This window comes from Epinephelus moara, chromosome 3 (genome assembly GCF_006386435.1).
Source record: "Epinephelus moara isolate mb chromosome 3, YSFRI_EMoa_1.0, whole genome shotgun sequence".
Lineage (NCBI taxonomy): Eukaryota > Metazoa > Chordata > Actinopteri > Perciformes > Serranidae > Epinephelus > Epinephelus moara.
Genome location: NC_065508.1, coordinates 3249340 through 3263253, shown reverse-complemented (window position 1 = coordinate 3263253; position 13914 = coordinate 3249340). Strand labels below are relative to the sequence as shown.

At 36.9% G+C, this 13914-nt stretch overlaps 1 protein-coding gene across 1 annotated transcript in view; it reads right to left on the bottom strand.

Annotated features, from left to right (window-relative positions):
* zgc:77151 (uncharacterized protein LOC337153 homolog) overlaps positions 1-9019 on the bottom strand; it is a 53025-nt gene extending 44006 nt beyond the window's left edge. The window contains exon 1 of the mRNA XM_050041133.1: positions 8763-9019. Within this exon, the coding sequence (XP_049897090.1) occupies positions 8763-8783 (21 nt within the window). The 5' untranslated portion in view covers positions 8784-9019. The remainder of the gene's footprint in view (positions 1-8762) is intronic.
* Between the last annotated feature and the right edge of the window lie 4895 nt (positions 9020-13914).

Here is a 13914-nt window from a genome sequence, read left to right as displayed (position 1 = left end):
CTCTTTGGCGGAGGTAATAATTGACCTATTAAATGATAATGACAATAATCGTTGGCTGCAGCCCTAAAACATAGTAAAAAGTCAAACTTGTGCTTTCTAAAAATGTCAGCTATTTAAAAGGCTTAATAGCTATTAATAAGGTGTTAATGACCGAAACCTTTCTGTCCCCAAAATGGCGGATGTGCCATTTGGCAAAAATTAATCTCATGCAGAGCTCGTCTTTATTTAATCTACAGCTCAATTTACATGGAGCTTCCTGTGTGTTTACACTCTGGAAGTGATGAGGAGCACTTGATCTGTCTTACCTCACAAGCAGCTAATGTTCGCTGTTGGTGGGTGTTTACACGGCTTGAACAATAAATCGAGCACACCTCGAGTGGGCTCATACATCTGAAAGCCAATACTGCCTCTGCTGCTGCTGTTGCTGCTGCTGGGTGGATAAACCTGCAGCTTTGATTTCACTGTTTTGTAAGAGGAAGTGTGAGGAGCCCCGAGCCTGCGACACTGTGGAAAAAGAGCTATAACATAAAACTAAACACACCTTAGAAATGGAGGCAGTTTTTCATGATTCCAAGGCTGTTTTAAAGCTGCGAGAGGCCTGATGGTGTGTCACTAAAATGGTTACCTTTTACCCATCAGTGCCCGACTTTTTTAACAAACAACACCTTCTCTTTCTTGTAATCTTTAAGTACATGACCTAAATAATAATCTCTGGACAGTGAGCTGCCATTTTGGATCCAGAGACACAGCTTCAGTCAGCAAGCAGTGTGTGTTATCATTTACAGATAACCACTACATCCACATCCACGTGAACGTGAACTTATTTTTACTCTTATTGAGTGCATTTTATTAAAAATATGTTTTCGTACTTTTTTTTAATAATGACATTAAGATGTTAAACAATAAGAGACATAAAAATAATCACCACCTTGTTTCAAATTTGGATTATGTTTTCTTGACAGTAGATCATGTTTCTGTTTAGACCCTCCTAACCAAAGGTCACATCTGACAAAAGTTTCAGTTCAGTTTTTTGGGGCTTCAAGTCAAGTTATTTAGGTCAAGGTTAGAGTGAGATTTAGCAAAAACATGGCATTTGTTTTTGTATAAACATTTACTAATTAAGTCCAGATAAAGAACCAAAGTCTTGAATCATTTCACTGCACTGCACGCAAATCTGCAGATTGCCTTCTCTATTAATTGATTGTTTAAGTCAATAAAATGTATGAAAATATTAAAATATATTATCCAAGATGACTTCTTTAAATGTCTTTTTTGTCCAACCAATGGTCCAAAACCTTAAGATGAGAAGATTAGAAGACAGAAACCCGGCAAATATGCATCAAAGGAAGCATGACATGCAGTTTTGGCGTATTTAAAAAAAAAAAAAACAACTACTTACTACTGCTACCACTTTTTCTATAAATTTTGTTTCCCTTCAGACCAGGCAGAACCTTACAATATCCCAACGATCACACAGGACTTGTGGACGCATGATAGAGTCAATGTCAAAAAAACTGAACACATTAATAGACAAGTCTGGTGTTAATCTATATTTTTTCTTATTGTTGAACCCACAAAAAGCCCAAAGCAAAAGTGTGTTAGCCTGCTATGCAGCCCGTCAGACCTAATTCTTTGAAATGGCTCACAAATACACGCCTTCATTTTTTAAAAGGCACACTAATTTAGGAAATAGCGCATTTGTTTGGTACTATTTTCAGCGGTGGATTAATCCACACTTGGTGCTGTGGTGAGTATTTGTGGCAGCAGGACAGTGTATGTGGGACTGAGTGATGCACAAACATGTGATCCAGAGCAACCATGTGGCTCGTTGATGTGTTTTTATTGGTTTTTGGACGACAGTGGAGCTGTATGGCAATAGTAGGCAAAGAGTACGATTTATCAGGCTTTGAGTCACACACACAATACTTGTTAGTAGCTACGTTCAGTGTTTTGTTTTGTTTTTCGGGTCCTTTCGTGTTGACAATGAGAGAAATGTAGAATATCACCAGACTTATCCTTGAATGCAATCTGCTTTTCACTTTGTAATAAATGTATAAATTTAAATATAATCTGAAAATATTAAAATGGATTTAAGATAAATCAAAATGCACACACAAGATGTTTTATGTGCAACACAGCAGACATGATGTTCCAGCTTTTACGGCGCTAAAAGAAAACACTGCTGCCATGAAAATGCTGCTGTTTTTCTGATACTGAATCCATCATGCAGCCTCTGCTCCTCTGTAATCCCCTGTTTGGAGTTAGAGGCAAGAAAAGACTGAATTACAACAGCTTAACATGAAACATAATATGCAGCCCCACAGCTGCAACATACAAGCTGCAAATGACCCTTAATATTAAATATTTCTCAGCGCTGAAACAAGGCAGTTATTACTATTTAAAGTTTGTCTTATTTGGACCCGCAGCTCACGATTATTTTCATCATCAAAAAATCTGCCAATTAAATGTTTTGACTATCAAACATCAGAATATAGGAAGAAATAAAGAGACAGAAAAATTTATGATTTCCTAGAACCCAAGGCGACATCTTCAAATGTTTAGTTTCATTTAACGAACAGTCTGACACTTAAAGATGTTCCGCTTAAAGCTGCAACGATTAGTCGATTAACTAAGTGGATATAAAGAAAATAAATGGGACACTACTTTAATAATTAATTTGTGAATTAACTTTTCTTTGCTCTTCTTCTAAAACTTCTATGATAGTATGGTTGTAAACTCTCTTTTGGACCATTGGTTGGACAAAACAAGACATTTAAAGATGATATCTTGGGGTTTGGGAAATTTTATGGATCATTTTTAGCCTAATGTGAATTAGTCTCTTTTCATTTTTGATTTCTAAGGGGCAGTATCAATGGATTTTTTACATGTGAGGTAGCGCTGAGTGACCAGTGACCAGACTCATAAGGCGCGACTTCATGCAAAGCAAGTCGGAAAGAATAACACCTTAAACAGAGTGCAGCGTGCAGAGTTGAGCAAAGTATTTTATAAGTTGATGTGTTGAACATCGACTAAAGCTGTTAAGCGCAATTTACTGTTCTTCTTTTAACAAAAACATTCATTTGATTTTAATACTTATGCAACAGTGGCTTCCAGATTAGCTGCAGCCATCTTGGTTGTTTTCGAAGATGCCTCAACGGCACTACTCCTTATGGTCATCGTCTAAAACACGCACCATATTAGATAAACTACTGCGATTTCATTGGCCCAGCACGTCTCAGGCCGCTGGATATCTTTCCAAAGCGATGGGGGAATAGACGCAACTGTCTGGTTCCAAAGCAAGATGTTTTTCATTTTCTGGTCAAGACAAGTAATTGACTAATCAAGAAATTAAATGGCAGAACAGTCGTTTGTTATATTCATTATATCAATTAATAATCCTCACATTTAAGAAACTGGGAGTGGATAATATTTGGCATTTATGCATGAAAAAAAGACAAGTGAAATATCAGTTATCCGTGTTGCAGTTATAGTTGCAGATTAATTTTCTGGGGCTCTAATCAACTGGTTGAGTAATCACTTGTGATGTTTATTTAAATGTTAAATAAAATTAATTTCCATGTCACTTAGGTACCAAAAAATGATGTTTAGGGTGGCAACTAATGATTATTTTCATTACTGATTGATTGATTGATCATAACATGCCCCAAAACTCTCAAAAGTGCTTATTAAAAGATTCTGGTTTTGTCAGAACGACAGTCCAGGGTGCAAAAATATTCAGTTTACTAAAATAATAAACCAAGAGTAGCAACAAAATCTCATAGCCACATAATGTTTGAAGTTTCTGCTTTAAATAGATGAATAAATCATCAGATTAGTTGCAGTTTAATTTTCTTATAATACCACTAATGAATTAATTGTTGCAGCTCTAATGTTTAAATGAAGCATGCCTGAACAGTTTTAAGTGCGTGAAAGATTTTTCATATGTAGTGAATTAAAATAAAGCAGGTCACATTCACCGTATCCACATAAAATAAAAGGCCTACTGTACTGTATAAGCTCAGGGTGTATCCGCCTATGCAGCTGCTATCCATTTACTCATGATAGATGGGTCATAAAGATTCACAAAATAAATGCACATACTGTATTAGCTGCTCTTTCTGCACCAGAAATACTCTGCTTCTAAAACAACCAGTCGTCCAGCTCCCCTCCCTGCCTCTGTCGCCCTTCACCTCCTGCCTGCTGCCTAAATGCAGAATATTCTAAAATTCTCACTCCTGTGTTGATCATTCACAACCCCCACCCCACCCAGCACACCCTCCCCCACCCAATACCCATAACCCACCACAGGCAGAACCTCCTCCCACCCTCCCCCACCCGCTGTAGCTCTGCAGACCAGCTGCAGCAGGCCCCGGATCAATTTTTAGAAAGATACTGAATAAATGTCACAGCAGAAAATATACATATCAGCTATACACAGCGACATCAATACCACAACAATTAAAAACAGGCCGCCACAAAACCTAATGCAGTGGCGTAATGTTTAATTACGTCACTATGAAGTATCACAGACACACTCTAAACTAAGGGCCTGTGGGAAAACTGTAGGATACTAAAAACACTGGTGAAAAACAACACCAAGCAAGACAAGCTCACTATCACTCAGACACTTTCTGAGTCCCCACAGGAACATTATATTTGAATTAAAAGAAATATGACAGTGATGCAACTGAAGAAAGACTACGACTAAAACAGACAAGGTCACTGTTGAATGTCATACTCAGTCTATATCCTGCTATAGGAAGTGAAATAATCGAACCACAGGAGGATGAAATCAAACACAGAGTCCCTGTGAAACCATAACAAGACTCTAATAATGATACAGAGAGAAAAAAAATCACAACAGGGCGTCTCAGACACAATATAAACCCCATATAGCAAGATTAAAAGAAGACCGTGTGGAATAAAGTCGTTAAACATGCTGCAAGTCCCTAAAGAATTATCATAAAGACACTATAGGACTAAATAATCATTAAATATTCAGTGCAAACTCAGTACTAAGTCCCTGAGGTACATTTTAAGTCCACAGGAAAATATTACAGATGTATCTTAGAGATAAGTGAGTGATTAATTGAGATAAAGTGCCTACAGACTAACTAACTCTCTATATACTCATGAGTGAGTCACAGAGATACTAAAAGGTGCTATAAATATACTTTAATGTTCAAAGTATTAACATTTAATTTGATAAATCCCTGCTGAATATCCTAATGGCAGTTTTGCAGCTACTATAGCCAAACTTTTTAGGAAATATTATAGTTATACACTGGGATAAAAAAAAAAGCACAGGGATATTTTAGATGTTTTTAGGGATAATTATACCACATGCAATAACAAGAGGACTATAATTAAGTACGGATAAAACAATATCGAGTACTATAAACAACAAATTGGTCCCTAAGTGATTTTTATACCTTATTTATAAGTATATAAGTTGAAATAAAGAGGAAGAATAAAACAAATTTAGCCTAAAATCACAGTTTAGCTCCACAGACACAATGTTAACCCCTGTAGGTTTACTCAAGATAATTTTAAGGATTGCAAATACCACAAAGCAAAATATATTGTCCAATGATTCATGTGAGCCACTATGGGAGAATTATTTTTTTCTGACCTGTTGTACTCGTTGACAATATGAGAAGGAATATAATTAAGTGAGAATCAAACAGACATTAGAAGAATAATAAAAGGGAACATTAAAATATTTTCTTGGACGAAGACGAAGAATGAATGGAGCGAAGTAAGATAAAAATCACCATTAAGCTCTACACACGCAACATAAACCATGATAAGTATATTATAGACATATTCTGGTAACTTTACACATTATAGTAATTTTATAGGACTAAGACTACTATTAAGCCAAATGAAGCTGATTATTGATTACTCCACTGATTACTGTGAGCCACACTCTAATACTTAAGCAGTATTAGACGTGATAAAATAAGATTATGATAAAGATTATTACACCACTGAGTAATACAGACATAGTATTAAACCAGTCATAGGAATATTTCAGTTAAGTATGAGGGTATGATAGTAATACTTCAGTAAAGGGATACCATAAGGTCAGTTACAGCGCCACTGTACGCCCCTATAGTGATACTGTACGATATTTTAAGGATTATTATACTCAGTGACACATAAGGGAATACAATTGTGTATGATCAGGACAATTTTGAGTTCTACTGACAAACTATTCACAGGTAAATTGAATTTAAGTTTATGTTATAAGGATATTTAACAGCTATACATACACAAACACACAGGCCCATGTGTCAAGATTATTAGAGCAGCCTATTAGTTCAGGATACAGAACACACTATATCAAGTCAGAGCAAAGCCATAAAGTTATACAGCTGCAACTTATTATTTAAAATTTACTTGTTTTGTCTGACCGAAAGTTCAAAACACAAAAATATCGCATTTATTATCATGTAAAAGTAGATAAGCAGTGAATGTTCACATCTGATAAGGTGGAACCAGAGAATTTGGGGCAGTTTTGCTCAAAAAATGGTTCATTGATTGTCAAAATTGTTGCCCATTCACTTTTCGTAAATCACCTGTTCGATTATTATTTTACGGTCTAGTTATTTGTAGGTATTTCAGCAGGACAAAACTTCACTACAACAAAGTTAAAAAAATTCACTATTCAACTCACATTTGACAAGCTGGAACCAGAAAATTTGAGGTATTTTTGCTTAAAATAAAAATCAAAAATTTGACTTGCTCCAGTTATGTGTGCGTATATGAGCAAGGAAAAATAATATAACAAAATAAGACTAATGTCCTGTAAACTCAAATTAGAGGAAGTGGAACTAAAGAATTTGGGCATTTTTGTTTAAAAATGATTAATCGATTATCAAAAAAATCAATTTAAAAAATCGATTATACTTCCTGGTCATCAACTAATCTTTAAAGCCTTTAAGCACTTGTTATAGTACTGTTATATACAGTGTATAGATCAAAGCCTATATTAGCTTACACAAATGTAAAAGCAGGAAAAGCAAGGAAACATACGACATCACAGAGAGATCAAGTTACTGTTCAGCTTTGCAGACACAGTTTTAGCCCCAGAATGATTACACATATATTTAACTTAAATTACAGACAGACCAAATGATAAGTGTTACCATCAAGTGAGCAGCGTGTATCATAAACATACTATTATGCACTATAGGAGTGTTATATGAATATCTTTTTTTTTTTTTTTTTTTTTTTGTAGCCCTGGGGGAGGGCCAGCTGAAGCAGTGCTCCAGCCTAGCGGTGGAAACGAGGCAGGGCTGAGCAGGCAGGAAAATAAAAGCCACATAATATAATCTGAGCACTGAGAGGCAGCCCTCTGTCTAAAATGTGAACACACACACACACACACACACACACACACACACAAGTGTGAACACACACACACACACACACACACACACACACACAAGAATTTTAAGATGGAAACCCTTAATCTGCACCCTGCCTACGTCAGTTCTCGTGATATTTCTGGGAATAATGCAGTGAGATATTTTTTTTTTTACACAGTTTTCAGTACGGGAAGGAAGAGGGGGGGGAAAACCTCCGACGAATATTAATAATAAAATGTCTCCTGCTTTAGACAATAAATAAATAAATTAAATCCAAACACACAGTCTACACAGTATTGACCTTGGGTATATCCTGTTATTCAAAAAGCTCACAAGTTCACCACTGAGAGAAAATCTCTCAATACTGCAATAAATTAATATTCAAAACAGAGATATTATAAAAATATACTGCCACCACTGGAATATTAAATATATCCCACGCCACACATTAAGGATTCCTGTCAAAATAATGTTTTCATTTCGACTAAAAGCCCACATTGCTCAAGCTGTGTGTCCTCTGGATGTTTCCTGGGTTTTTTAAGCAGGACTAATCTTCGCTATTTCAAGTACACAAACTCTACATTTCCCCTTCATACACACAATATTAACATTCCTCCTTAAACTGTGGCAATTACGCCGGAGACAAAATGTCGGGAGGGATTTGATAATAATATCAATATGCTTCCTATTATAAGCAACATTACTGCTGCTCCACCTAGTCTCTGCCGAAAAAAATATTTCAATCTTTAATATCACGTCGGTGTGGAAATTAATTTGGCGACTCTGCGTTCAAATATGAAAAATGTCGATGCAACGACTCGCTGCTAGCTAGTTTTTGTTAAAAAGGTGGACTAGCTTAAAAGTTTCCTGATATTTTCAGGCAGGCAAACGGCCAGAAAATTTAATTTTATTTAGCTAATGTGTTGTTAGTGTGGGTGGGGGTTGGTAGCCAGAGCAGAAGCTGAGACTGTCGACACGACACACAAAGAAATTAATCATTAACACGGCGAAAATATCAGAAATATTAAACTGGAATTTAACGGCTGAGTCTCCGATATCAAACGAGGCGACAGCTCGGCGTCAAAGCCGATTGTTTTCCCGTGAAAATACAAATATCAGCGATTTATTTTCCACCTCTGGAGGAAAAAAAAGTTGAGCCTGGTTGAATAAAGTTGTAATTGCAGTCAGAGCAACTCTCGGTGCCTGGGTTTGGTTGATATGGGAAAACAATCAATACGACATGGTGAAACTAAATGAAATAAAACGCGATATTGGGCTTCAATTCACAACGACACACGGTTAAAATATTCCCCACATCAACAGGTCAAAAACGCGGCCGGGTGCAAGTGATATTAATCGACATTTATTTGGAAATTATATCGGCTTTACCTGTATTGCATTGTGCTCCATTGCAGTCCTGCATTCCCTCTCTGAGGCCCCTCTCCGGTTACACCGCCGGGACTCGCCGTCACACAAACAAACGCACCAGCAGAAAAAAAAAAGGCTGTTTCTTTTTTTTTTTTTTTTTTTTTTTTTTTTTTTTTTTTTTTTTTTTTTTTTGTGGAAATGGGACAGGATCTAGGTGTGGCCAAAGTTTGCCACAGAGTACAACTTAATGTTAAAGTCACAGTGAAACGGCAGTTGAAGCATCTTTAGCTTCAGTGGTGTGACGTATTTCCGTGTTACGCGGCACGTGTGGGCGGGGTTTATAAACGAGAGGGGGTATAAATCAAATCTGACAAAATATCATCACAATTGCGAAAAAAGTGGCTGTAGTTTGGTGTGTGGGTGTGTGCAGGGATGTGGAACTGTTTGACCATTTGTGATATTTATTGTCTTGGAATAATTCTTATATTTTTTTTATCAACACTGTTTATTTTACTCCTATTGAAATGTAGTGGAGCAGAAGCAGAATGTGGCGTGAGAAGCAAAGACTCAAGTTAAGTAGGCTGAGTCCTACAAGTAGGCCCTTCCTTAAAGTTGTACTTGGGTGCAGTAGGAGAACATTACAACACTGTTTTTTGACCAGATCTGATTTTTATAAATGCAAACCAGCCTATACTGTAAGTTAGAAAATGTTTTTACAAAAGAGGTCAAACCATATCCTCCTTTCAGAAATATTTAATTTAGATTGAGATAAACTGCAAATATTCACATTTGAGAAGCTAGAACGACAAGATTTTTCTTTCTTTCTTTTAAATGACTGATTGTCAGAACTGTAGCTGATGTATTTTCTGTCAATCTACAAGGCTAATCAATTGAAAGCAATACAAAGCAAACTGATTTAGGGCAAGGTCACTCATGCGCGAAATTAACAAATATTTCTCACTTCCATTCAATGCCAGCGAAGGGGCGAATAAAACACTCACTTTCAGTAGCACAGCGAAATCACAAAGTTGCATCATGTGGAATACACCTTGGGTGAACTTTGACCAGCGAAGTCGTAGCCTCCAGCAATAGCCTAGCCTAGAAGTAGCCTAGCCTGTGTGTGGTTGACCCCACTTGTCTGTCCTTGGCTGTAGTTTTCCAAGCGCTGATATTGTAGGCTTTGAGAGATGCTGCCTGGCTGGCAGTGAGTCAAGAGAAAATGGAAAATATACCAATAATATAATTTTGGCTGTATTTATAGGAAAGCTTGCTAACATTCATTTGTTAGCTAGGAAGCTAGCTTTCCATGTGCATCACATCCTGGCCCCCCAGAAGATACTAATTTGACATAGTGGCCACACATGGATGTATTAAGAGACATCAATACAGTGCTGGAGGTGAGACCCCGTTCATTCCTATGAAAAGTTGTTCAGTGGCCAATGAAGCTAAAAACAGTTAACTGTCATGTATAAAAATTACCTGGACGATCAGCGCTGCTTCAGCATCGTTGGGCCCAGAGATCAAGCGCACCAGGGACTTCCACCAGCCAAGCAGCTAACTTCTGGTTTAGCACTTTGTTAATGGATAAAATCCTGATAGTGAAGCCAGTTAGAGGAGGTTGTAACGCTTATAAAGATATCCACTGATTTACAGACCTCCCTTTCTCAATGAACGTCTAATGGAGAAGTCTTTTTGGGCCCAATGGCATCACCTGACGGACTTGAGAGTTGTAATTCCACTGTTTTGCTACTTCTAATTGACTTCAAAGCCCAGCACACTTCCTGAGGGTCTGTGGCCAAACTGTGTAACTACACCCTCCAGGTCCATCCCATGATGCCATGTGGCCCAAAAATACTTTTTCCCATCGACTTACACAGTGAAAGAGACGTCTGTAAATTAGTGGCTACATTATTGAGCATCAGAACTTCTGCAAAATGATTAGTTTCACTATCGGGACTTGATCCATTTAGTTTGTTAACATTTAAAAAGTCTAGAAGAGCTGCACGATTAAATCATTTTATCCCAATTCAAGTTAGCAGAGCGCTAAACAGGAAGTTAGCCATTTGGCCTGTGAGAGTTAGTAGCCACCCTGCCAACCAAGACTCTGCTGCGTTTGCTCTGTGAGCCCAATGATGTAGAAGACTCATGTGGTTTTACACCCAGGAAGTCAAACTTTCCTGGCTTAATGCACAACTTTCATAGGCATAACTGGGGCCCTGCCATAGGCGCCTGAGCAATGCAGCAAGTGGAGCAAATGCATCCTCGTTATTCAGTTAGGGGGAGCAATGTTATGGTTTTGTGACCCCACTTTTGTCCTCTTTAAAAATAAATATCCTCATAGAGTCCCTGCATTCAGGTGATTATATTTAAACAGCCCATATCAATGATATCAATAATAATTTTACAATTTTACACAACTGACAAAAACAAGCGGGCCAAAAAAACAAACATATTTTTGGACCACCCTGATAACCGATCACAGAGCTGATCGATTAGAGCAGACTGACAGTGCAGTGAGAGCTTCTCCTCAAAGCACCAAACTGCCTGAATTAACAGAACAAGAGTGACTTCTTGAGAACTTTGCAGACTACTTTGTTTTAGTTTCAGTTTTAGTCAGACTTTAGTTGGATCATATCTACATACAAGGACGGTGATGTACAAGATATCTGTCCTTCATGCATCTGCTCTGCACTGTGCTTTCATTATTATTTACAGTGGCAGATTCAGTGATTTTGGGGATCTGGGGCCCCAGACAAACAGTCTTACTTTATTTTCACCATTTCTCTAACTGGGAATGTTGGTCAACTATTGACAGCTGCAGAAGAAGAACCCAAAACATCTTACTTAAGTAAAACTATTACGTGAACAGCAAAAATTGAAGTCCAAGTCCTGCAGTCAGGAGTTGTTTTATTAGCATGATGTATTTAAATTTACGTACAGTTTGTTCAGGGTGAGGCTTTTAATTCTCATACAATGCTGAAAACTTAAATAAGAAAAATAATGCATCGTTTTATGAGTACAAATCTGAATCTGCAACATAATCAGTAGCATTTATCCATCAGATAAATGTAGTGGTACAATGGTTTCCCCTGAAGTTGCCTTTTTTAAGGGAGCTTTGTAAGTTATTTGGGGAACAATGAGTTAGAATGGTAACATGAGTCAGTAGTTTTCATATCTGAATATCCTAACAGGTCTATTAATGCTTGGGCCCTTTCAGCTGGGGGCCACACAGTAAACTCCACTGTGATTATTGCGCTTATTCTCTTATTTTCTCAGGGTCCACCCAGTTATTATGCTGTTCTCTACACCATCAATCTAACTAATCTGGGCTGGTGCAGGTGGTGTAGAAATTCAGGAAATTTATTTGTAATTACATACAGACCCCCCCGCCAATTATGTGTCTCTCCAAGTTTGCTTCCCCATTTTATATCATCATGAGGCACCCATGGGCTCCACCTCAGATGCTGTAGTTCTCTTCACACATCCACGGTCACATCCAGCACAGCTCACATTCAATATGAATATCGCCTTGGCATGTGTGATCGTGCCCTTATGTTGCAAGTTATAAAGTCTGTTTTCTTGACAGGTTCATTTTTTCCATTTGAAAGATAAATGTATTAAATGTTTTATTATTATTATTATGTTATATCTATTTTAGACTGTTCAGTAACATTTGTGTCTGTAATGGGAGCACATTCTGTCAGCACAGCGTGGGTTAAAAATACTGTAGAGAGACACACATCAGCCTGTAATGACAGCATCCAAACACTGGGTCTAAAAATATGCAGTCTCCTTTACAGCTGCCATATTCACACACACACACACACACACACACACACACACACACAGTCATTGTTAAACACTAATAACAGGTTTTATGTCTCCAAGTATATCCCTGGAATTAAGCTTTAATTACGATATCCAGATAGTGGAAGTACTTGTGGGAATATGAAGCTTAAATATTCATTTACATTCATAATGAAACTCATAACCATGACAACAAAAGATAAGCTGCAATTCATGTCTGCAATGTATGCAATTACTGGGAGTAGCAATCACATCCTTTACACAAGTATAAGTACCAATACCACACTATAAACATACTCCATTACAAGTAAAAGCACTGAATACACATGTTTCCAAGTAGTAAAAGTTAAAGTAAGTAATACTGGCTAAATGTGCTTTAACTTAAAAAAGAAAGTACTCATAGACAGAATGCCCCCAAGCAACACTTATTATGTAAATCATTTTATTACTGATTTATTAATGTCTGCAGAGGCGGAAGAAGTACTCAGATCCTTTAGTTAAATGAAAAAACAGTATAAAAATACACTGTTACAAATGAATGTCCTTCATTTAAAAGCCTACTTTATTAATAGTACAAAAGTATTATCAGGTTAGTGTACTTAAAGTATCATAGTACTTATACGTTCTTATCTGGGCTAAAAAGTACAATATTTCCCCTTAAAAATGTAGCGGAGTACAAAATAAAGTAACAGACGGTGGTAATCCTCAAGAACAACTGCCCTACCTCAAATTTGTTCAGTAGTACATTACTTGAATAGTTATTTTCCACCACTGAACATGTAAAAAGCATTTCAAAGATCCAGCTAGTAGCGGTGGAGCCACATTTAATCATATTTCATAAATGGATAATATGCTTTGTATGAATTATTTTACACTGTAAAGTAACTGTAGTTGTTCTATAAGTGTAAAAAATATATGATATATGCCTCTGAAATGTGGTGACGCAGCAGTATAAGTAGCAAAAAATGGAAAATACATAAGTAAGTTGTACCTCAAAAAGTACTTTATGTAAATAGTTATTAGGTTGTGTTTTATATAATTAATGTACACTGCCTATAATGTATACTTGCAATGATTATCTGGTTCCAAAGACCTAAAATATAAACATCACAGGCTTAGCACATAAGGGATTTATCAACATTATTACATCAGTAACAGATGTGAACAAAGCTGTAAATAAAGACTGTAAATATACAGTATAGGCTAAAACATCAGAAGTGAGGCTCTGCAATGAGTGCTTTTTATTCACTAGTACTCATTTTTTGTGTATTGGTAGTTCAAATGCAACTACATCCACGATTTGTTGTTTTTCTGATGCTGTTTAAGGGTTGTTTACATCAGTAATCTTTGTAAGCAAGGGAGTAAA